The sequence below is a fragment of the Moschus berezovskii genome, chromosome 13 (assembly GCF_049115385.1).
Source record: "Moschus berezovskii isolate FMDL1 chromosome 13, NW_MosBer_1.0, whole genome shotgun sequence".
Classification (NCBI taxonomy): domain Eukaryota; kingdom Metazoa; phylum Chordata; class Mammalia; order Artiodactyla; family Moschidae; genus Moschus; species Moschus berezovskii.
Window position 1 is genome coordinate 85,241,354 of NC_142472.1, and position 23,473 is coordinate 85,264,826.

General features: G+C 37.5%; 1 protein-coding gene across 2 annotated transcripts in view; it reads right to left on the minus strand.

Annotated features, from left to right (window-relative positions):
• The window catches only part of DIAPH3 (diaphanous related formin 3), a 582,052-nt gene that overhangs the window by 259,309 nt on the left and 299,270 nt on the right, over positions 1-23,473 (minus strand). For both annotated transcript variants that reach the window (XM_088842795.1, XM_088842794.1), the window contains one exon: positions 10,430-10,669. In XM_088842795.1, the coding sequence (XP_088698921.1) occupies positions 10,430-10,669 (240 nt within the window). The remainder of the gene's footprint in view (positions 1-10,429; positions 10,670-23,473) is intronic.

Genomic DNA, 23,473 nt, shown 5'->3' on the forward strand with positions numbered 1-23,473 from the left:
AAATACTGTAATTCTGGTTAAGTGCTTACAACACACAACATCCCTATGAGGAAGCAGCTGGTATTATACTCATTATTAAGAGAGCAAGAGAGACTGGAAAGATCACGCAGCACATCCCAGAACACACAGCTACTATGCAATAGAGCCAAGAATTATTTGAACCCACTTCGATGTGAATCCAAAGCTCTTAGTCACTATAAAATATAGCTCCTCTACAAAATATTTAATCTAGATTACAGTCCATGGGGTTGCAAAGAGCTGGACACAAATGAGTGACTAAGCACACACACACACACACAAACAATGCATCAAAAGAATCAAAATTCTCAAAAACACAGTGGTTAAAAATAGTAAGACAATAAAAGAACGCTAATGAATGCAATTTAAAATAAACTCTATAACATGTAAATTCTAGCCTGGAAAGCCTCTATACCTCTACCCTGAAATCTCTTCTAGTTCTGAAAGCATGGCATTCTATCTACTGATCTATCTATAAAATTAATAAAATGCTACCTGAATTTTACCTCAAATGCAAAAGTGAAAAAAGTTAAAGGGTTAGTCACTTAATCATGGCCAACTTTTTGAGACCACATGATTTTACATGCCAGGCTCCTCTGTCCATGGAATTCTCCAGGCAAGATTACTGGAGTGGGTAGCCATTCCTTCCCCATGGGATCTTTCCAACTCAGGGATTGAACTAGTGTGTCCTGCATTGCAGGCAGATTCTTTACCATCTGAGCCAACAGGAAAGCTCAAAGTCTTTCCATATTGCTAATAGGATCAGTGCTGACAAAATATGATACAAACATGTTTGAATGAAACTATAAAGTTTCATCTTTGAGAGACCTCAGTTCAGTTCAGTTCAGTCGCTCAGTCGTGTCCGACTCTCCGCGACCCCATGAACTACAGCACGCCAGGCTTCCCTGTCCATCACCAACTCCCGGAGTTCACTCAAACTCATGTCCACAGAGTCAGTGATGCCATCCAGCCATCTCATTCTCCATCGTCCCCTTCTCCTCCCGCCCCCAACCTTTCCCAGCATCAGAGTCTTTTCCAGTCAGTCAACTCGTCGCATGAGGTGGCCAAAGTATTGCAGTTTCAGCTTTAGCATCAGTCCTTCCAATGAACATCCAGGATTGATCTCCTCTAGAATGGACTGGTTGGATCTCCTTGCAGTATAAGGGACTCTCAAGCCAAGTATATTTACTAAATCATATTCCATCTTAAATCACCTGCAGAATAAACTCCTTAGTATATCTTTGAAACAACATCTCTATATGTAAGTTACATGTACCCACACGTAAATGGATGTCTGAATATGAACTGCCAATGAATATATCATAGATACGAAGTTCAAAAAGTCAATGTCTAGTTCCAAAATCACTAGGGAAACCAACTACAATTATAAAATGAACTATTCCCTGATATGCATAAATACATATTTAAAAAACAATCACTGTGTTGATTACATTTTTCAAAAATACTGTGTATCTCTCCAAAATAAATGGAAAGTTAAAATCCTAACATAAACAAGATGCTTTGCATCATCTATGCCACTGCCACAACCATTAACACATGTAACAAAACTTTCATAATGATTTTAAAGATAGGTAGAGATAATCTATATTAGGTAAAATAGTTATTAGATAAACTAATGGGCATTCACATATAAAAATAACTTATACCAATGCTTGGTTTTCATTTTAAAATGACAAGAATTAAAACATTAAATAAGGAAGAGAATGCTTTCAATAATGTCAACTTCTATAATTATATTAGATTTCTGCCATACCCTCACAGACACACTATCTCTTAAGTATGTTTTAAACATATTTCCACTGGAATTTAGTGAGCATGAAAACCATTTTTGCATTTTAGTAAAATTTTATCTTGTTGGACTACTACATTGTTCAATGTTCTATTTACACTATCCCCTTACTCCACAAGAGATTCTAAATAGATCATTGTTCTTTAGTTAACATAAATGGATCAAATACATTAATTTTAAATGGGTTTTATCATGATTAATTTATTTATTTAACAGACTTTATATTTTAGAGCACTTTCAGCTATAAGACAAATTGAGCAAAACATACAGATTTTCCATATACTCTCTCTTCCACACACACAGATTCCTTTATCAATAACATTTTCCACAAGTGTGATACATCTGTTAAACTGTATGTACCAATATTGATATTACTGATACATTATTATTAAGAAAGAACCAAACTGTATTTTGGAGTTCACTCTGTTTGTTAAAATTGTATGCTGCTGCTGCTGCTGCTGCTGCTAAGTCGCTTCAGTCGTGTCCGACTCTGTGCAACCCCATAGACGGCAGCCGACCAGGCTCCGCCGTCCCTGGGGTTTTGCCAAATGCATAATGTCACACGTCTACCATTACAGAGTCACACGGAGAAGTTTCACCACCCTGAAAAATTTCCTGTCCTACACCTATTCATCCCTTCCTTCTTTCCCCTCCCACACAGCCCCGAGGAACTGCTGACCTTTTTACCATCTCCGTAATTTTGTCTTTTCCAAAATGTCAGAGTTGGGGATAAGAGTATGTAGGCTTTTCAGATTAAGTTCTTTTATTTAATATTATACATTTTTCCATGTCTTTTCTTCGGTTAAGAGAATACTTTCTTTCAGATTTATTTTTATTTTCACTTTTTGGAAATAAAGCCTGTCACTGTCTCCACTTTTTCCCTATCTTTTTGCCATGAAGTGATGGGACTGGATGCCATGATCTTAGTTTTCTGAATGCGGAGTTTTTAAGCCAGCTTTTTCACTCTCCTCTTTTACGCTCATCAAGAGACTCTTTAGTTCTTCTTCACTTTCTGCCAAAAGGGTGGTGTCATCTGCATGTCTGAGGTTACTGATATTTCTCCCGGCAATCTTGATTCCAGCTTGTGCTTCATCCAGCCCAGCGTGCCTCATGATGTACTCTGCATAGAAGTTAAATAAATACAGCCTTGACGTACTCCTTGTCCTATTGGGAACCAGTCTGTTGTTCCATGTCCAGTTCTAACTGTTGCTTCCTGACTTGCATACAGGTTTCTCAAGAGGCAGGTCAGGTGGTCTGGTATTCCCACCTCTTGAAGAATTATCCACAGTTTGTTGTGATCCACACAGTCAAAGGCTTTGGCCTAGTCAATAAAACAGAAGTAGATATTTTTTTGGAACTCTCTCGCTTTTTCAATGATCCAACAAATGTTGGATCTCTGGTTCCAATTTGATCACTGGTTCCTCTGCCTTTTCTAAAACCAGCTTGAACATCTGGAAGTCCACGGTTCACGTGCTATTGAAGCCTGGCTTGGAGTATTTTGAACATGATTTTACTAGCGTGTGAGAAGAGTGCAACTGTGTGGTACTTTGAGCATTTTTTGGCATTGCTTTTCTTTGAGATATGAATGAAAACTGATGTTTTCCAGTCCTGTGGCCACTGCTGACTTTTCCCAATTTCCTGGCATATTGAGTGCAACACTTTCACAGCATGATCTTTTAGGATCTGAAATAGCTCAACTGGAATTCCACCACCTCCAGTAGCTTTGTTCATAGTGATGCTTCCTAAGGCCCACTTGACTTTGCATTCCAGAATGTCTTGCTCTAGCTGAGTGATCACACTATTGTGATTATCTGGGTCATTAAAATCTTTTTTTTTTTTTTATCTCCAAGCACAGTGTTAAGGAGGAATCAGAGGCTGTCAGCTTCAGGGACAGGGAGTTTGACAGGTCAGGAAATCTGGTTTTGAGAGCGATGAGAGGACAGCACATGAGCAGCACGTTGACTCTTCATGAACAAAGCCACCTGGGTTTTATAATTCTAATAAATGGATAATTCTAACAGCAACTGAGAAAACAAAGGTAAATATGAATAATTTATCAGAAACACTATTTAGTAAAGCTAACTAATTATTTCTTGGAAAATGTTATAGATTAAATATGTTAATGAGTGAGTCTGAGAGAGTTAAGCAATCTAAGGAGTTTCACACTGCTTTGGAAGTCAGATTTTTCACAGACTTAATTGGCTGGATGTGTGGCATTTGTTATCTTTAAGTCTTTGGCCAGAAACTGCTTTATTTTCAAAGGGTGCCAAAACTTACTGGGGTGGCTTTCCAATCTGATAGCAAATAAAAATTCTTCTAAAATCCTTCTGAAAAACCGAACGCCGTTGGACAATGGATTTGTTTGATAAAGGTCTTTCTTAAAAATAACTTTAGATAGTAAAGGAAAAGGTGATACATACAAGAATCAAGATTTCACAAAAAAAGATCACGAGTGGTAACCTGTGTGACTGTGACAAGCTTGCAGAATATAAACCACATGTGACAGGTAGAGGGATTTGCTTCCTGCCCTTCGTAATCACTGAAACTCTGTTTTCTAAGATCAAGTCCTGAAAAGTAACTCAGGACACTGACCATCAGCTTATTTCAGTTTCACCGTGTGATTGAGCTTCATACTCCTTTCACTCATTTTCTTTACTTTCAGAATAGTGTTCAGAGTGGCACCAAAGAAAAGCAGCAGTTTTGGGGAATATTTTCACCGCTCATCCTTAAGTGAGGAAGTAGAGTTGATTCATTTTTCATTTGCTCTCATATTGGTTAGGTTTAGCTTTTGCATGTTGGTTGGTTGGTTGGTTCCAGGCCACCTATCAGGGATTTTTCATTCTGGAGAATGTAAGTAGGGCATAAGACAGATAAAATGATTCTCAGTTCAGTCTGAACATTAAAGATCACCTGTGGGATCTCTTTGAAGATGCCACTCATCAGGATCTGCATCCACACCTGCTGAAGTACCTGATCCAATGCGAGGCTGACACATCGTTACTTGCAAAGGGCGCTGTGGGGTGAGAACTGAAGCCCTGAAGGAGAGCTGCGCACAGCTTCAAGAGATTACTCACAGCAGTCGGCGAAGGCGCCGAAGAATGAGGAGACTAAACACATTTCTAAAAATTCTCCCCATCACATCTTTGGTGAAATTATCCGACTTTTGGTTAGCCTATGCTTATAAAAGAAACATACAGACCAAATAAGAATTTCATGCACTTGAAAAGACAAGACAAAATTCAAACTGGCCTGCCACCACTGCACTTAATATCTAACTCCCAATACAACAGTCCCATTACTACGTATGCTTTGATAGCTTCACCTTTGAAATGAATTAATTGAACATCTTACTGCCACTGACAATAAGAAATTTCCTCTAAGTAATAACATGGATAAATGTATAGATAAATCAACAGTGATGTTTTTCTGCAATCCCTCCCCTCCAACGAACACTGCATAAACTGATATAACTTATTATAATTGGTAAACTCTTTCAAAACTTATAGTTACTATCCCAGTACAGGTAGTCAGTTTATTTAGCTACCTAGAACAATAGCTCCATCTTTCAATTGTACTGATTGGGATGATTCGTTATTTAGAAATCACACATTTTAGCAGACATCAGTAATATATACAAGCATGTTATAATCATTGTTTCTGAACTGACATCTTTTCAAAAACAAGTTAAAATCATCTCATATATTTAATATGGTGTAGAGTTTGATGGTTGATTCAACCCCCTTTTTCTAGAACACTGACATATCTGGCTCCACACAGGTTCTCTAAAATTACTAATTTTAGCACCAACATCATATACATTTTTCTAGGTGGGCATTTCCAACCTACCTGACGCTGATTGGATTTCTAAGGATACAAATTTGCATTTAGTCAAGAGCAGGTCCGGATAAAAGAATGTAATCTCAAACTGCTTATTATCAAATGATACACCTGTACTTTTCAGTTACAGTAATGCTATCTCCTAGTTTAAGCAAAATAGTATAAGTGCCTTGCTTTCTGATGGCTTGGCTTTTTAAAAGGATAAACATCAGACTATACAGAAGAATGGAGAGAGTGCTTGTCATTCGTAAAATCCTCCAAAGATATTACTAAACTTTAGATAAATTTGGATAATAAGCAGTTTGAGACTATTATATTTTATTCAGGACCTGCAGTACTCTTGCTTCGGAAATTCCATGGACAGAGGAGCATGGCAGGCTACAGTCCATGGGGTCTCAAAGAGTCAAACATGACTTTGTTTAACTAAATAGCAGCAGCATCATCTTACTATGAGGGTTCTCTTAGAGTGCTACCCCATAGCAGGCTCTGAGTACATATTTGCAAGGGAAGGGGGTGGGTGATGGGGGGGGGGAAGATGGGTCTAAAAGAAAGATATTCATGACACTGATTTTTTTCATTTGCTATTTAAAAGAACACTGTTTGACATCATATGTTCCATTTATAATGACATGAAGGCAAAATTTCACATAAAGTACAGCCTTGGCTAATAAGAGAAATTAAAATATTTAGTTCACAAAGTCTCATGACCGTGTTCTGCACTTCACTTTTTCCATCAGAAAGCCTCAAGCCTACCATCTACTTAAATTTACGCTTACATCTTAATACATTCTAGTCTATGGTTACTTATGGCTCAAATTTTACTTTTATATTTATCACAGACCCTATCAAATCTTTGGGTAAAAGAAACTAAAATCTTTTCTTTCTGAAATCATTTATTATAGTTCAGTTCAGTTGCTCAGTTGTGTCCAACTCTTTGTGACCCCATGAACTGCAGCACTCCAGGCTTCCCTGTCCATTACCATCTCCCGGAGATTTCTCAAGCTCATGTCCATTGAGTCAGTGGTGTTATAGTTTTAATATAATATAGTTTATCATAATATAAATTATAATATAGTTTATTATAGTTAGTCATCTCTATCACAGATATAAACAAAGATAATACAGTCCCTAAAACCAAATTACAATGCATACAGAATTCACTATTCATGTATTTATCTCTAAACAATGCAAAGTTAACAATTTAACTTTCCATACACTTAAGCTAAATTTATAAACACACTTAAAAGTAAAGATTTTGGATATAGAATATTAAATGGCATATAATTACCCAGCATGTTTGAACAGATTAAAATATTACCCTGTCTTTCTACTGTCAAATAAATATGGAATTCCTTGAATGGGGCTTATCATCAAAGCAAATGCTTCATGCTCAGTGTGAAAATTCAATCACAATTGTCAAAGATCAAGCTGCTACTTCTGATAACAAACATGATGAGATATCATCTTGTTCAATATATGCTTTCAACTTGACATGTAGGCTAATAAAAAATACGAAGTTGTAGTATTTATTTTGTTTCTTGTACAACAGAAGGCTCCTAACAGCGAAGATCAAAATATCCAGTATCGCTGACTGAAAATATAGTCAACCCTATTATCTGGAGACAGATTAACAGGTTTATAGCTTGACTATAGTAAAATATTAGCAGCAGGCACTGTATTTGCAAACGGTTTTAAATCATTATGCATCAGCAGCTGTGTATCAATATGAGAGGATATCTGTTTTCAACTACATAATAACACTGTCTTCACACAACACTGCATGCACTGCTTCGTGCACTGCTATCCATTCAACAGCTATTTATTCAGCATTTACGGACCAAGCACTACATGAGGCACTTCCACTTCATTAATCAGACCTAACCTCTTGTCTCCACCTCTCTTTGAAGGAAGGCATGTGGTCAGCTTCTTGTGAGCTGGTCATCGTTCTGAGATACACAATCTGAAGCCAGAACAGATGCTCAGCAGTTTGAAGCAAACTCCAGCAGTTTCCACGTGTGGACTTAACTTCTACGCCGTATCAGCCCTGGCCCTGTTTCTCTTCCTTGGCTTTCCTTCTCAGGGGAAGCTTGAACTGGCAGTCTTGCTTGCCTCCTTGCCCTTCAGCCTCCAAACTCATAATCACCATGCCCTCCCAATTCCTAGATGTTCCTTAAACGTGGACACTTCCCTCCGTCCCCTACCCTTTTGCAACTACCTTAGTCAGACCTCCCATCTCAGAGCACAGTGACCATTTCATAGTGGACCCTCAAATATATGTAAAATATATAAAGAAGGCAGGTTCAAGCAGATGCCTTTTAAGAGACTGAGGTAATAGAGAATGTTGTTTGTGGTTTAGTCACTGAGTAGTATCTGACTTTTGCAACCCCAAGGACTGTAGCCCTCTACAGGCTCCTCTCTCCATGGGATTTCCCAGCCAGGAATACAGGAGTGGGTTGCCATTGCCTACTCTAGAAACTAGGCATAGGAAACAACAAAATCAGCCTGAATTCATTTCTCTTTTGAGCAATAGCTTCAAACATGTCAGTAGCAAGGAATTATCTTTGACTTCTCCCTTGTTCCTCTTCCATCCCCAGCTATCCTCTCAGTTCCACTTCCCTAGTGCCCTCTGAGGTTACGTGACACAGGTCAGCCAATCACTGAGTCTCTCCCCACTATAAGCCCCTAACCCAATGCTGTCCAATAGAACAGTGATGGACACGTGCTATACTTACGCTGTCTGCATGTACGGACATGACTCACTTGAAATATGCTAAGTGTGACTAATGAATTAAATTTTTAAGTTTACTTAAATAGTAATTGATTGAAATCTGGAAAGTCATATATGGCTAATGGTGACAGTACTGGAAGGTGTAGCTTGCCTTTCTTCCATACTGCTGCTAGAATCATCTTCCTGGAAGACAGATGATAACATCACTTGATCTACAGAACTAACATGCCTTCATAAAGCCTTTACCATAAGGCATGACACCTAAGCTCTTCACCATCGAGACCAACTTACTATTTCATTTCTATTTTCTCCACTCCTCCTCCATCCAAAAGGGAAAGTGTGAGTCGCTCAGTCATGTCTGACCCTTAGCAACCCTGTGGACTGTAGTCCACCAGGCTCCTCTGTCCATGGAATTCTCCAAGCAAGTATACTGGAGTGGGTTGCCATTTTGTTCTTCAGCGGATCTTCCTGATCCAGGGATCGACCCCAAATCTCCCACATTGCAGGCAGATTCTTTACCATCTGAGCTACCAGTGAAGCCCCTTCAACAATAACTGATCACATGGTATACTCACACATGCCATGATATAACCCTTTATATGAACTATTGATACTTTTTTAGAATGCTTTTTCTCTCAGGGAACATCCACTCATCCTTCCAGATCCAGCTCAAATTCCTGCTCCTCTCTGAGTGAGTAACTGCCCTCCCTTAGTCCAGCTAGCCATTCTCTCTTAACTCTGCTCCCATAACTTTAGTATACAGGTCCACAGAAATATTTAAGCATGCTTAATGGCTTACATATGAAAAATATGAATTCCATGTATCCCCGGTAAATATTAACCATATACATAAAATGAGATGATGAGGACACGCATTTTACACAGAGTAAGTAAGCACTCTATAAATGTGCAGTCTTTAACACATGTATTATGAGTCCCATCTTAATACCTGACAGGGATCTTCACTGAACGTAGCAGGCGGAGAAAACAAGGAGAGAAGAGTGAAAAGATAGATATGGGAGAGGAGAAAAGTTCGCAAGGCACTGCTACCAAAAGGAGGCAGAAGCCAGGGGAATCGTGCAAGATAAGCCAGGAAACCACCAAGAGACTAACCATTCAGTAACCCACAGCTAAAGCTGAGCGTGTTTCTCGCCTCCCCTATCAAACTGGGAATAACGATAATCAAATTCCTTAATCAGGGAGTGCAGATGTGACCAGCTCAAGAACAAGAGAAAGTTTTTCTTGTGCTGTGTAACTGAGAAGAATTTGTTGTAAGCAGATCAATAGTAATATGGCCCGCTTCTTAAGATAGAGCTCCACTATATAAAACACTGACTGGATTTGCTGTAAGAAAATTTAACCTACAGAAGAAACTGAAGGAAAAAAAAAAAAACCTCTAAACTTACTAAATTTTCATCTCCTCCAACATTATATTTAAATAGAAATATTTCAAAATCATTAATGACATCTGAGTTATGTTTATTCCTAATATGACTTTCCTTTTATATAAAGCAGTCTCAATTTTCTTTCCCTTTAGTCAGCTTTCAAAAAAGAAAAATGCAAAGAAACATTTAAATAGCCAAAGGCAAAAATTTTAGTGGCAACCCACAAGCAATTCTCAAAATATATACTCTCATATGCAGGTATTTATATTGAATGAATATTAATATTAGGCTTAAATAATATTTTGATGTTCCATTTCATTAGTTAGAAAAACCATAGATTTACAACACAATTTTGCTATTTAACAAAAATCTTTCATTTGAATTTGCAGATCAGAGATAATTAATATTTGGATTTAGTTCAGTTCACTCTGGGTTTGGGTTGATGGTTCAGTTTAAGTTATTGACAATGAGCACATCAAACTAAAGAATAGTGTAGTCAGGGCTGACATTTAAGAACAAGTGTTCAGAGGGAGGTGATATATGTCTAATTATGGCTGATTTGCGCTGTTGTATGGCAGAAACCAACACTACATTATAAAGCAATTTTCTTCCAATTAAAAAATAAATTGGAAAAACAAATAACAAACTCACTTTACAGAGAGAGCTAAGGTTAAATCCGAAGGTTTGTGCATTCCGGGAGCCAGCATTCATGTAGTTTCCCATTAGCAACACCAGTTCCAGCAACTTGCTGAAGCCCCTGCTCTTCTTGATCTCTTCGCAGGCAGCACTGACAGCCATGATGTCAGGTTTGATGTTGTTCACCTGCTCTTCAAACTGAAGCTTAAAGAGAATAGCACTGAGCCGTGGCCGTAGTCTCTTCACATTGCTCATCTGATTGAAGAGAAAACAGCAGATTTCCTTTAAAATGCATGGTATACTTTAGTACTGTGTGGCTGCAAGTAATCTGGGATGATTTATTGGTATGACAATACGGAAGAAGCAATATGTCCCCTAAAACTGATAGCAGGAAGAGAGAAAAACCCTGCATGCTTTTGTGAAGAATCCAGAGTCATCCCTCAAAGAAAAATTAACAATTTAAATGCTCGTTGAAAAGAAAGCTTCAGTTAAGTGACACAGTTTAATTGAGTAACAAAGTACATATAATTTTTTAAAAAACAATTTTTAAAAGGTAACAGGATATAGATGCAACAAATTACAGAGCATTCATACATAGCACTGCTTTAATTTTTGTTCAATACTGAAATATGCTGGGTCATATTTAACAGATTCAGACAGGTCTAAAGAGGGTTTGTTTTCTTCAAAGAGCAACTGTTGTCTGCAAGAACCCTGCTGACTAACAGTGTATGTTAGATCAAGGGAGAGTAAATAGGTCCCAATTTGTGCTAGATTGACTTCCTTCAGAAACACAGGGCCTCAGAGTGACTCCCACCCTGGGCTCAGGGCAGTTAGAGCTGGGAAGCACGCAGAGCGGAGCCCAGAGGCAGCCACGGTCGGCCATGCACACAAGAGGCCCTATTGGGATTGGGCTCCTGTCCTGGGTGTGAGAGGGGCTGAGAGCACCACAAGGATCAAGGAGTCAGAGGGCCAGCAAGCTCTGGCTTCAATCTACCCCCAAACCACATCCGAGCAAAATACAAGGGGAGGAGCCAGAGGACTTGGGATGTACATTGTTTAAGTTACTCGTGAATTCTTTGAACAAACATATTAGAAATTTGAGACAAAGCGGATTGATGGGGCAGAAGTAGCAAAAACAGTGAACTTCAATAACAATCATAAACATCAGCATTTTGAGGCAAGGTCAGGGAAAAAACCATGACAGAATATGCCAAGATTAAAATAGGAAAGAGTTGCATTTGTCACAGACCCTAAAAGAAAAGCTAAAAAAAAAAAAAAAAAACAATGTCACGTGAAGCTTATAGGATTTCATTACGGAGACAGAAAGCTATCTGCTCATAATATAATGACTGTTATTTAAAATAAAATATACCATACAAAAGTCTGAACTTATTAGACTCCAACAGGACACTAGATACCACCTTAATAACACAGAAAGATAACCCAGTTAACTCATCTAACAAAACCGGAGCAATAAAGAGTTCTCAGGAGATAACTCTGAGAGAGTATCTTCAGATGAACCGAACTCTTTGAGTTACTAAATACTTTCTCAGCAAATAATTTAAATATCTAATGTACATATAGTATTCTCCCACCCACTTGACCTGTTAAATGCTTACGCATATACAATCAAGATTCTAAAACTTAAACTAATACAGTTATTAAGAAGTCCGTCTATAAAGAAAGTACTCTAAGGAATGTCTTAAAATTCCTTGAATCCAAGCAATGTCTTCAAGTTCCCATCTAGAGAAAATATTTTATCCTAGAATAAAGTATAGAAACTGCAAGCTCAAAGAGGACAATTTTTTAAAGTACTATTTTACAGAATGACTCTAGTAATAAAAAAAATTTTAGAAAGACAAAGTGAGGCCTTCTTAGGATACCCACAAATCATTGTTTGGACATAGTATGGTCTTACTTAGCACAGAAAGTAGATATAAGCTGTGATTCAGTTCAGTTCAGTTCAGTTCAGTCGCTCAGTCGTGTCCGACTCTTAGCGACCCCATGAACCACAGCACGCCAGGCCTCCCTGTCCATCACCAACTCATGGAGTTCACTCAAACTCATGTCCATCGAGTTGGTGATGCCATCCAGCCATCTCATTCTCTGTCGTCCCCGTCTCCTCCTACCCTCAATCGCTCCCAGCATCAGAGTCTTTTCCAGTGAGTCAACTCGTCGCATGAGGTGGCCAAAGTATTGGAGTTTCAGCTTTAGCATAAGTCCTTCCAATTACTTCTCATAAAATAATTTCATTTCATTTGTTATACAATGTTTCCAAATGGACTTACTTACCTGGAATTTGTATCCTATTTAAATCTTACAAATTTACTATTTGTACATAACTATATTGTACTGAACCAATTCTGTATGATACTCTATTATTTTTAATTTAGTCTTCAGAACAATAAGACATAAAAGGGAGCAGTCACATGCACACATACGGTTATAGCCATTCAGAAGGTGTATTATGGACCCACGGCCATCTCTGCTTTCAGCCTAAGCCCTCATTAATGATTATGAAGTCAGGTATTTGGTACTTTGCTATAAACAAGAACCATGAAATTAAAAGACACCTGCTCCATGGAGGAAAAGCTATGACCAACCTAGACAATGTATGAAAAAGCAGAGACATCACTTTGCCAACAAAGGTCCATCTAGTCAAAGCTATGGTTTCTCCAGTATTCATGTACGGATAGGATATAAGAGTTGGACTATAAAGAAAGCTGAGGTCCGAAGAACTGATGCTTTTGAACTGTGGTGTTGGAGAAGACTCTTGATGCTTAAGCTCCAATACTTTGGCCACCTGATGTGAAGAACTGACTCATTGGAAAAGACCCTGAGGTGGGAAAGATTGAGGGCGGGAGGAAAAGGGGACGACAGAGGATGAAATGGTTAGAAGGAATCACTGAGCTGCTGTTTACGGGGTTGCAAAGAGTCGGACATGACTTAAAGACTGAACAAAAACAACAATAAACGAGGAAAAAATTATCTAATACTTGATGCAAAACATTATTATTGCAAAATATATTAATTTTAACATATATTAATAAACTACCTCATGTGAAAAGAGAAAAAAGACTACCGAAGAGCCCATATTAAACTACCCCAGAGTATGTTAAAGCTTTCCTGCTGACAAGCTCATCTTATGTAGCCAGTACAAAGTAATTAATTTCCCAAGAAAAATATAACCTAGATTTATATGAGTATTGAGTCTACCTGGCACTAGGGACAGGTTCCTTGAAAAAATAGAGTAAGTCTGTGATGTAATGCAGGAAAAAGTGCTATGAGTTTATGGAAAGTCCCGACAAAGCAAAGTCAGGAAGGATAATGTAAACAGATCTTTCAACACTTTTTGTAATTAGATGTCCTTTTCATATTGTTTTTTTCCTCCCAATTTTGAAAAGTTAGTATTTTGACTGAAAATAAACAAATGCATTTTAGTGAACAAAATTATCATATTGGAAAGGAACTTGAGAAATCACCAGAACTCGAGCCTGTTTATAGTCTATCATTCAACCTACACTGATACCCCAGACCAAATGGCTTTCCCTTTTATTTAAAAGAAAAAAAAAGACCTCAATGAAACTTAATGTTCTGAGACCTGAATCTTGTGATCTATAAAGATAACAGCAGTTATTTTTCTTGTTGGTCAAATCAAAGTCTATTTCTTCAGATGGCATCAAAGAATAAAGGTTAAAAATTAAAAAATTTTTTAAATCCTGAAGGTTTCTTTAGCCCTTCACATACTCTTTCAAACTGGACATCTGCACTCTGGTTTTTTTGCTCAAAAATTTTGACTCGTCTGCCAAAGACTAGACTGGATGGAGAAATGGAGAGCTATGATGCTCAAAAAATATTCTCAAAGCTAACAGAAAGTCATTAAAAAAGAAAAAAAGGAAAGACTACTACAAAACTTAACTATAAGATAGCAAATAATTAGAACGTTAGAACAAATTAGAACTCATTTTTTCCAGAGGTATCCTTTACATTTATTACTACGGGGTCTTAGCAATGTAAACTCACAGCACCAAAATCTGATAACACTGAGTTATACTCTGGAGATCAACTAAAGGCATAAAAAAGAAAATAAAAATATTTTTATTTTACTACTATTTTTTGAAGGCAGGGAGAACTGCTCTGGCAACCACCCTATCACATGACCACAGACGTCACATGCCAGAATGAAAACACCTAAGCACAGAGACTGGATAAAATCAAAGGCAATATCCAGAGCACAGAGGATAATTTTTATTTCAAGATTCTGTTCGCTGGCAACATTTGTATGCTTGGAGCAGGTACAAAGTAAGACAAAAAGCCCTTTAGAAAATCAATGAACCAGCAAGCATTGACTGGGTGCCCACTCAGCGCTGTGAGCAGCACAGGAGTCGTGGCTGCTGCCCTTGCGTCACCGGATTCTTGCCATCTGTCTTAAAGGGCAAAAGGAGGAAAAGTCTTCTGGGAGATATAATCTCCCATAATCTCATTATGGTTATGTTTTCCATGTATAATTTTAATTTTATCTATTATTTCACAGGGGAAAAAACAGAATCTATTTGACATTTTAATCCCAACTACATTTAACACCATATCTGGTCCTCTTTATTCAGTTTCTTTTACTAGCATGGTATTTCAGGAGAGAACTTTTTGAAAACTTGTTGGGTTTTCCCCCACTTCTTGCCTGCAGCCTTGTGCAAGCGCACCTCACAAGAAGTTTGAGAACACACTCCGCATCTTTATTATTCTTCCCTAAAGTTGCTGTAAGACTAATTAATCATTCATTTAACTTTCTAACATAAGTAACCTCCTGACTGAAGAGCTACTAGCTTTAGTCTTAATTGATTTATCAATACTGCTGTAAACATTTACTGTGGACACTTTCTAAATACATAATTATGAGGAATAATGGGACAGTGTTTCTGGAAAGTTAAATGACTCCTGCAAGGTCACAGGGCCAGAGGGCATGAATCTAGAGCTAACCTGCTGCCAACTAAGTGTGCAAGACACTCAGAGCATCATAACATGAAAATTAACAATCGCAACTTAAAAGTCATCTGATAACTCAAACTACTTCTACCGTATTTTCCTACGGACAAGAACAGACTTTAATTTTCCCACAGCTGCTGCTGCTACTGCTGCTAAGTCACTTCAGTCGTGTCCAACTCTGTGTGACCCCATAGACGGAAGCCCACCAGGCTCCCCCATCCCTGGGATTCTCCAGGCAAGGACACTGGAGTGGGTTGCCATTTCCTTCTCCAATGTGTGAAAAAGTGAAAGTGAAGTCGTGTCCGACCCCTAGCGACCCCACGGATTGCAGCCTACCAGGCTGCTCCATCCATGGGATTTTCTAGGCAAGAGAACTAGAGTGGCTTGCCATTGCCTTCTCCGTTCCCCACAGCAGTTATTAGATAAAACACTGTGGAGACGAGTGACCCTGTTGTGAGTTCTGCCTGCTACTCTTCACATTTCATTCTTTCCTTCTGGGTATACCCAACTATGCTAAATCTTTTCAGATCCACTTTTACTGTCCCCTGATACTGCATTTGCCACTCACATTTTCATACTAGCTAATTCTTCCACTCCCTGTGAGACAGGTGTGAGAAGTAAAGAGAAGGTGAAAAAAAAAAAGTGGATCTTTGTGAAAGACAAGACTAGAAAAAACGACACAGGGATGGGAGGAAAGTGCCATTTGAGAAGGGAGAAGGTCTAACAACAGAGTAGGACCCTTCAGAAAGGGTTTAGAACTTGATTTTCCTAAGCAAACTATATGAAAAATATATTCCTTTTACTGTTTAGCTGGCCAATATTTTTATGATCTCCAGAATCCTTAGAATAAAAAAAAAAGTTCATTGCACTTCAGGAAAGGCATCAAAAACATAGCTATTCAAGTGCCTTATTCCTGGATAGTGCTCAGACTATCAAGACTGTTCTTTTAAATAAATGTGCCCTTATAATAATAAAACTCATAAGCTAAAGTTACTTTTTAAACTATACAACAGCAAAGTACATATGGCATTTTTTTTTACGTTTTGCCATAGGAGCAAGATAAAGCCAAGAATTATACAAAAAATATTAAAAGGATAAAATGTATATTCCTTCAGCTCGTCAGGAAATAGACAATTGCTACAGACATCAGACATGCTTTCTCTTTTTGTACAAATGCTTATCAATTCTGGACCACTAAAGATTTCACAGCAGGTCCAAACGAGTTCTGCAGATACTCAGGATCTGCAAGTTGTGAAGTTAGAGAGGGAGAGGCTTCTTATTTAATTTGGCAGTCTTAGCAAAACCCTCTTCACACATAAGTTTCATATCTGATGAATTAAAAAGCTGGCATAACACCCGGAACCATGCTGGTGTCTTAAATTCATTCACGCCTGCTTCCAGACAATCCGCACGCTAACACAGAAAACCAATGTTTTCGTTGCTATCGCTATAACTAAGTTTCGCCTGTTCTTGAAACTTATATAAATGAAACTTTCAGTAAACACTTTTTGCATCTGATTTCTTTCACTCAATAAAATGACTTCGAAGCCACTATGGAGAACAGTGTGGAGATTCCTCAAAAAACTGGAAATAGAACTGCCATATGATCCAGCAATCGCACTCCTGGGCATACACACCGAGGAAACCAGAATTGAAAGAGACACATGTACTCCAATGTTCATCGCACCACTGTTTATAATAGCCAGGACATGGAAACAACCTAGATGTCCATCTGCAGACGAATGGATAAGAAAGCTGTGGTACATATACACAATGGAGTATTACTCAGCCATTAAAAAGAATGCATTTGAACCAGTTCTAATGAGGTGGATGAAACTAGAGCCTATTATACAGAGTGAAGTAAGCCAGAAAGAAAAACACCAATACAGTATACTAACGCATATATATGGAATTTAGAAAGATGCAAATGATAACCCTGTATACGAGACAGTAAAAGAGACACAGATGTATATAGAACAGACTTTGGGACTCTGTGGGAGAGGGTGAGGGTGGGATGATTTGGGAGAATGGCACTGAAACATGTATGTCGTCATATGTGAAACAAATCGCCAGTTCAGGGTCGATCCATGTTACAGGATGCTCGGGGCTGGTGTGTGGGGATGAACCAGAGGGAGGATAAAGGGAGGAGGGAGGTGGGAGGGGGGCTCAGGAAGGGGAACTCATGTACACCCGGGGCGGATTCATGTCAATGTATGGCAAAACCAACCAATATATAATATTGTAAAATAATTAGCCTCCAATAAAAAAAAAAACTAAAAAAAAAAATAAATAAAAATGGCTTGGGAAAGAAAATCAAAAAAAATAAATAAATAAATAAAATGTCTTCGAGATTTGCATACATGTAGTATGACTGAGTATTAAAGACCTCCAGGCAAGATCATGCAGGATTTATGGTGATCCCTGAATCTAATGCCATGCCATTTTAAGGAAAAGGAGAGAGAAAGACACACACAGAAGAAGCAAACGTGAAGAATGTGAAGAGGGAGCAAAGAATGGCATGTTGTTGCAAGTCAAGAAATACCAAAGGCTACCAGGTGCTAGGAGAGAGGCAAAATACAGATCCTTCCTCAGAGTCTCCAGAAGGCACCAACCCTGCCAAGAGTGTCACATGCGACCAAAGGTCTCCAGGAGTGTGACAGAATAAATGACTGAAGTTTCAAGCCACTGAGGCTGTGGGCCTCCACTGTGGCAGCCCAGGGACACTCACACGGGATACTATGAAAACTCGTGTCTGAGTCTTCATTTCTATTAATATCTAAAAGGGAGAGTGCAAGTGTGTACTTAACCTAACAAAACTTGTCAACTGTCAACCTTTTTACAAAGTGCTGTATACCACTTACGCCTCATTTGCCAATGTCAGGCTTTATTCTGGAAGCTTTTATCTTTTCATGTATAGGTCTGTACTTCACCCTTCATTAACTAGTCTATATGGTATCATGAGCACTTCACAGGTGGCACAGGTGGTGGTTTACTCGCTAAGTCACATCCAACTCTTGCAACCCCATGGACCATAGCCCCGCCAGGCTCCTCTGTCCATGGGATTCTCCAGGCAAGAATACTGGAATAGGTTGCCATTTCCTTCTAACGCAGGAGATGTTAAGAGACGCAGGTTCAAGCTCTCAGCCACTAAGATCCCCTGGAGGAGGGCACGGCAACCCACTCCAGTATTCATGCCTGGAAAATCCCATGGACAGAGAAGCCTGGTGGGCTACAGTCCATAGGGCTACAGAGAGTCGGTCACGACTGCAGCGACTGAGCCTGCACGCATGGTCTGATGAAGGGCTTTTCACAGCATCATTTGGTACAAATACGTTCCTTTCTCCACTCACTAGCCTTCATGCTTTGTTGAAAATCAATTGATGGTATCTTTGTGAGTCTTCAATTCTAAACTTTTAAGAACAAAGTTTATATATCCTTACGTGAAAACATTACTGTCTTGACAACAAATCAGTACTTTGGGTTGTCCAAATTTGTCTTTCTCAAAATTGATTTTGTCCATTCCAAGTCCTTTGCATGACGTGTGAGTTTTTGTAAAATCTTGTCAGTGACTATAATAAGACCTGCTGGGACTGACTGAGACTGTATGTACTAGGAATCTATAGGCCATTTGAGAGAAAAGTGTATCCTTAACAAATCTAGTCTTCCACTCTAAAAGCACAGTATACATATCACCATGCATACAATTTCTGTCAGCTCTCTCAGCAAAAACTTGGTAGCTGTAGTATAAAAATGTGCACATCTTCAGTGAAATGCATCCTTGTGTACTTTACATTTTTGATGCTACCGTAATTGCTTATATAGAAAAATATAACTGACTTTCATATAGTGACTCTTTTGTGACCTAAGTTTCCTAAGTTCACTTACATCACTTCCAACCTACAGGCCTTTTATCTCATTTTCTTATTAAAGAAGTTAGAATATATATTATAATGCAGAAAAGTCATAAGAATAGATTTCCTCGTCTGGTTTCCAAATTATAAGTGACAAAGAATTCAATCTTTCACAGCTAAGCATGAGGACAGTCCCATGTTTCCCACAGATGTCCTTTATCAGGCTGAGAAAGTTTTCTTCTGTTTTTACTGGCTAGGAGTTCTCACATATCATAAACAAGATAGAATTCTGTCAAATACTTTTATTTTGTATATAGATAATTGTATGATTTTTCTCCTGATTGTTTTGTAATATGGCCAAGTATATTAATTAATTTTCAAATGTTAAACCAACCTTGTACAAATTGGTAACAATACACTCTCCTTTTCATGCACTACTTGATACATAAATATCTTATTGATAATTTTTTCATGTGTGTTTATATATGATATGGGTCTGTAGTAGATTATTTTCTGTAATAGTTTCCCTTCTTTGATTACTGATTGAAATTTGAAAATTTAATTTTTTCAGTGCTTTCATTTTCATGAATTTCAAAATAATTTCTTTGACCCACAAACAATGTAATACTATGTTATCCAATTTTCAAACAGTGAGAGATGTTCTATTACTGTTTTTGTCCAATTTAATTCCAATTTAGACAGAAAGCATACTCTACAAGATTTCAATCTTTGGAAAATTACTGAGACTTATTTTATGTTTCCATATGGTCTACCTTGGTGAATGTTGCATGTGTATTTGAAAAGAATGTATATTTTGCAGTTACATGGGAAATTTTCTATAAATACCAATTAGAACAATCTGGTTGATAGAACAATCTTGCTTTTTCAAATATATACTGTCTTCTTTTTTGATATACTTTTACTAGAATTAAATGAAAGAGGGGCATTAAAATCTCATTATGATTGGGAAGCTATTTCTCCATTTAATTCTACAGGTTTTGTTTCATGAATTTTAACGCTCTTTCTTAGTGCATACATATTTAAGATGGTTGTTTCTTGTAAATGACTCCTTGTATCCTTGTGTAATGCCACTGTCTTTTAAACGTGCTTTGTCTTGAAATGTGCATCCTCTGAAATGCACATGGCTGTGCTACTTTTCTTACTCCTTATTATGTGTTTTGTATTTGTCCTTTCTGCCCTTTATATCTCTGTTTTCCTTTCCTGCTTTTGTGTTTATCAAGCAATTTTTAGTATTCCATTTTTTTCTTCTGATTTTTCCTGGTTCCTCTAGGACGAACAGTATGCATCTTTATGTAGTCTATTTAGAGTGACTGTTAAGTCAATATTATGCTTTTTTATGGTTTTCATTTCCTGTCTCCCCCCTCTAGCATTTCAGTCACACTTCACACTCTGATTCATTTCATGTGTGTCATAATGTTACAATAGTGCAATTCCAGTCATCCTACCCAGTCATTTGTGCAACTACCATCACATCTTTTGCTTCTATATACATATAAACACTATCCTGCAATGTCATTTTTTAATTATTAGGTTTCTGTTAAGTAAATTATGAGAAGAAAAAAAGCACAGTTCATTTATTATTTCACATGGTATTGATTCCTTTTTGTGGATACCAGTTTTCATCTAGTATCACTTTAATCTGGCCTACAGGACAACTTTAGCTTTTCGTGTAGGACAGCTGTGACAGGCACAAACTCTCTGCTTTCACATAATTAAAAGGGTATTTATTTTACCCTACTTTGAAAGGGTATCTACTAAATAGAGAATTTTGAGTTTATAAAGATTTATTTCAGCATTTTAAATATACCATTCTGTTGACTATTTAGCAGTAGCAGAAAATCAGCTATATCCATCTCCTTATTTTCTCATATGTTTCCTTCCTCCTCACATTACTTTTTCATCTTTTTCTTTAAGCAGTTTGACTAGAATGTGCCAAAGTGTCTTTTTCTTTATATTTATCCTGAATGTGGTTTACTGAGAGTCTTGAAACATAAGTTTATTTTTTACACTCAATTTGACATTTTTTTGCCCTTACTTCTTCAAATATTTTGCCAGCCACAATCTCACTCTCTTGTCCTTTTGGGACTACAATTACAGGTGTTTTAGATTGTCGATTTCCAATATACTTAACCTACATATTGAATATTTTAATTCAGTTACTAAACTTTTCAGTTTTGCTTTCCTTTAATTCTCAAAGATAATTTCCTTTAGTTCATTAAACATATTTATAATATCCACATTAAAGTCTTTACATTTGAAATCTAAAATCTTGGCACTCTTGTTGATTTAACTGCTTTTTCCTTTGACTATACATTCTATTTTATTAACTTTGAAAGTGAAAGTTGCTCAGTCCTGTCCAACTCTTTGCAACCCCATGGACTATACACTCCATGGAATTCTCTAGGCTAGAATACTGGAGTGGGTAGCCTTTCCCTTCTCTAGGGGATCTTCCCAACCCAGGGATCGAACCCAGGTCTCTTGCATTGCAGGCGGATTCTTTACCAGCTGAGCCACAAGCGAAGCACAAGAATACTTGAGTGGGTAGCCTTTCCCTTCTCCAGTGGATCTTCCCGACCCAGGAATCGAACTGGGGTCTCCTGCATTGCAGGCAGAATCTTTACCAGCTGAGCCACAACTTCTTAATTAAATAATAAAATGCCATAACAACTCCTGAGGTATAATACTACTTTGAAGAATGTTCCTTCTTGATTTAGAAGGCAAATCAATCACTGGGTAATCACCTTTAAGTTTCTCCATAGGCTTATTTATAATCTTAACAGGCTTAGTCTCACATTCTGTGCAAAGCAGGAGGTGTTTTCCTGGCCCCTCTAACTTGTTAGGACTCATTCTTCCCAGAGAAGACTGTAGACTTAATTTTGTTAGGGTCAGTCTAGTGTAGGTACTCCCTTAGGATGATGGTCATGTTTCCTAAGGCACAACCTTACTAGTTGTTTGAGTGAATGCCAAGTATGTTAGTGAGAGTGATCTCTACTCTGGCAAGGCCAGAGCTCCAATGACTCCTAGGAGTGATGGACCCCTGGTATCTCTGTTCTACACTCACTTTGAAACAGGTGCCAAACGGCAAATCTTGCTCCGCATATGCACAGCCCAGCCTCCAGACAGACCCCCACAGATTTTTTAAAATGTGTTCCTAAGTATTTTATGGTTTTATTACTGTAAATGGAATTTTAAAATGTTTTTATTACAAGTTTAGTTTTAAAAATACAAAAAACTCTTTACCTAGATTAACCAAATGTTTCCCTTTTGTATCATTTGCTTCATCATATTTTCTCTCTTCCTCTTTATATATATGTATACTAAAGGAAATATGTATATGTACATATAATAATACATAATATTTAGCTAAGGTGATGTCCATCAGTTTTTCCAATATAATGTTACAATACTTTCTTATATAATGTTATTTATAGGAAGATGATTTAAGACTATATAAATAGTATGGATATAACCTATTTTCATCAAATGTTCACCTTTGTGTTAAAAGGGACAGCCATTAAATATAGAATATTGGTTATAGTGTTCACTCAACTTTACTAAAAATGTACGTTTATAGAGCTTTCCAGATGGCTTCAAGAATAAGATATAAAATAAACAAGTCAATATCTATTGTAATTACATCTTAAGCCACCAGTGCAATAAAATTGCCTAACTCTATAGTAACCTAGTTCCATAAGTCCAGTCTCCCTTTTTCCGTTATGTTTCCAAAACAGTCTTAGAAGACAGCATCTAGACCTATATAATGAGATTTGCAGAATACAGGTAATGATTCTCAGGCACTAGATGATACTCAAATCTAAAAATCAACCTTAAAACAATGCTGTCTGCAAAGTGAGTACTCATAAGAGACCTTTTTGCTTATAACTACAAAATGCTTTAGACTTTCTTTCAAATGAATGATTCATGGCTAGTAATTAGTACATGACTACAATGATGTTTGTTTTGTTTCTGCAAACGGAATACATTAAGCGGATTGTGCCATAAAATTTCAATACTACATAGATGGTCTAACAAGAAAGCATCACGTTTCTATACCAAAAAACAACCATAATTCCTATTATGGACTCAAATGCTCCACTTTTTAGTTGTTTATTTAGAAAATTAAAAATACCAAAGTAGAAAAAGTAGAAACTTGACAAAATTCCCCAAAATTAATTTTAAATTCAACAGCTCAATAATTTAAGCT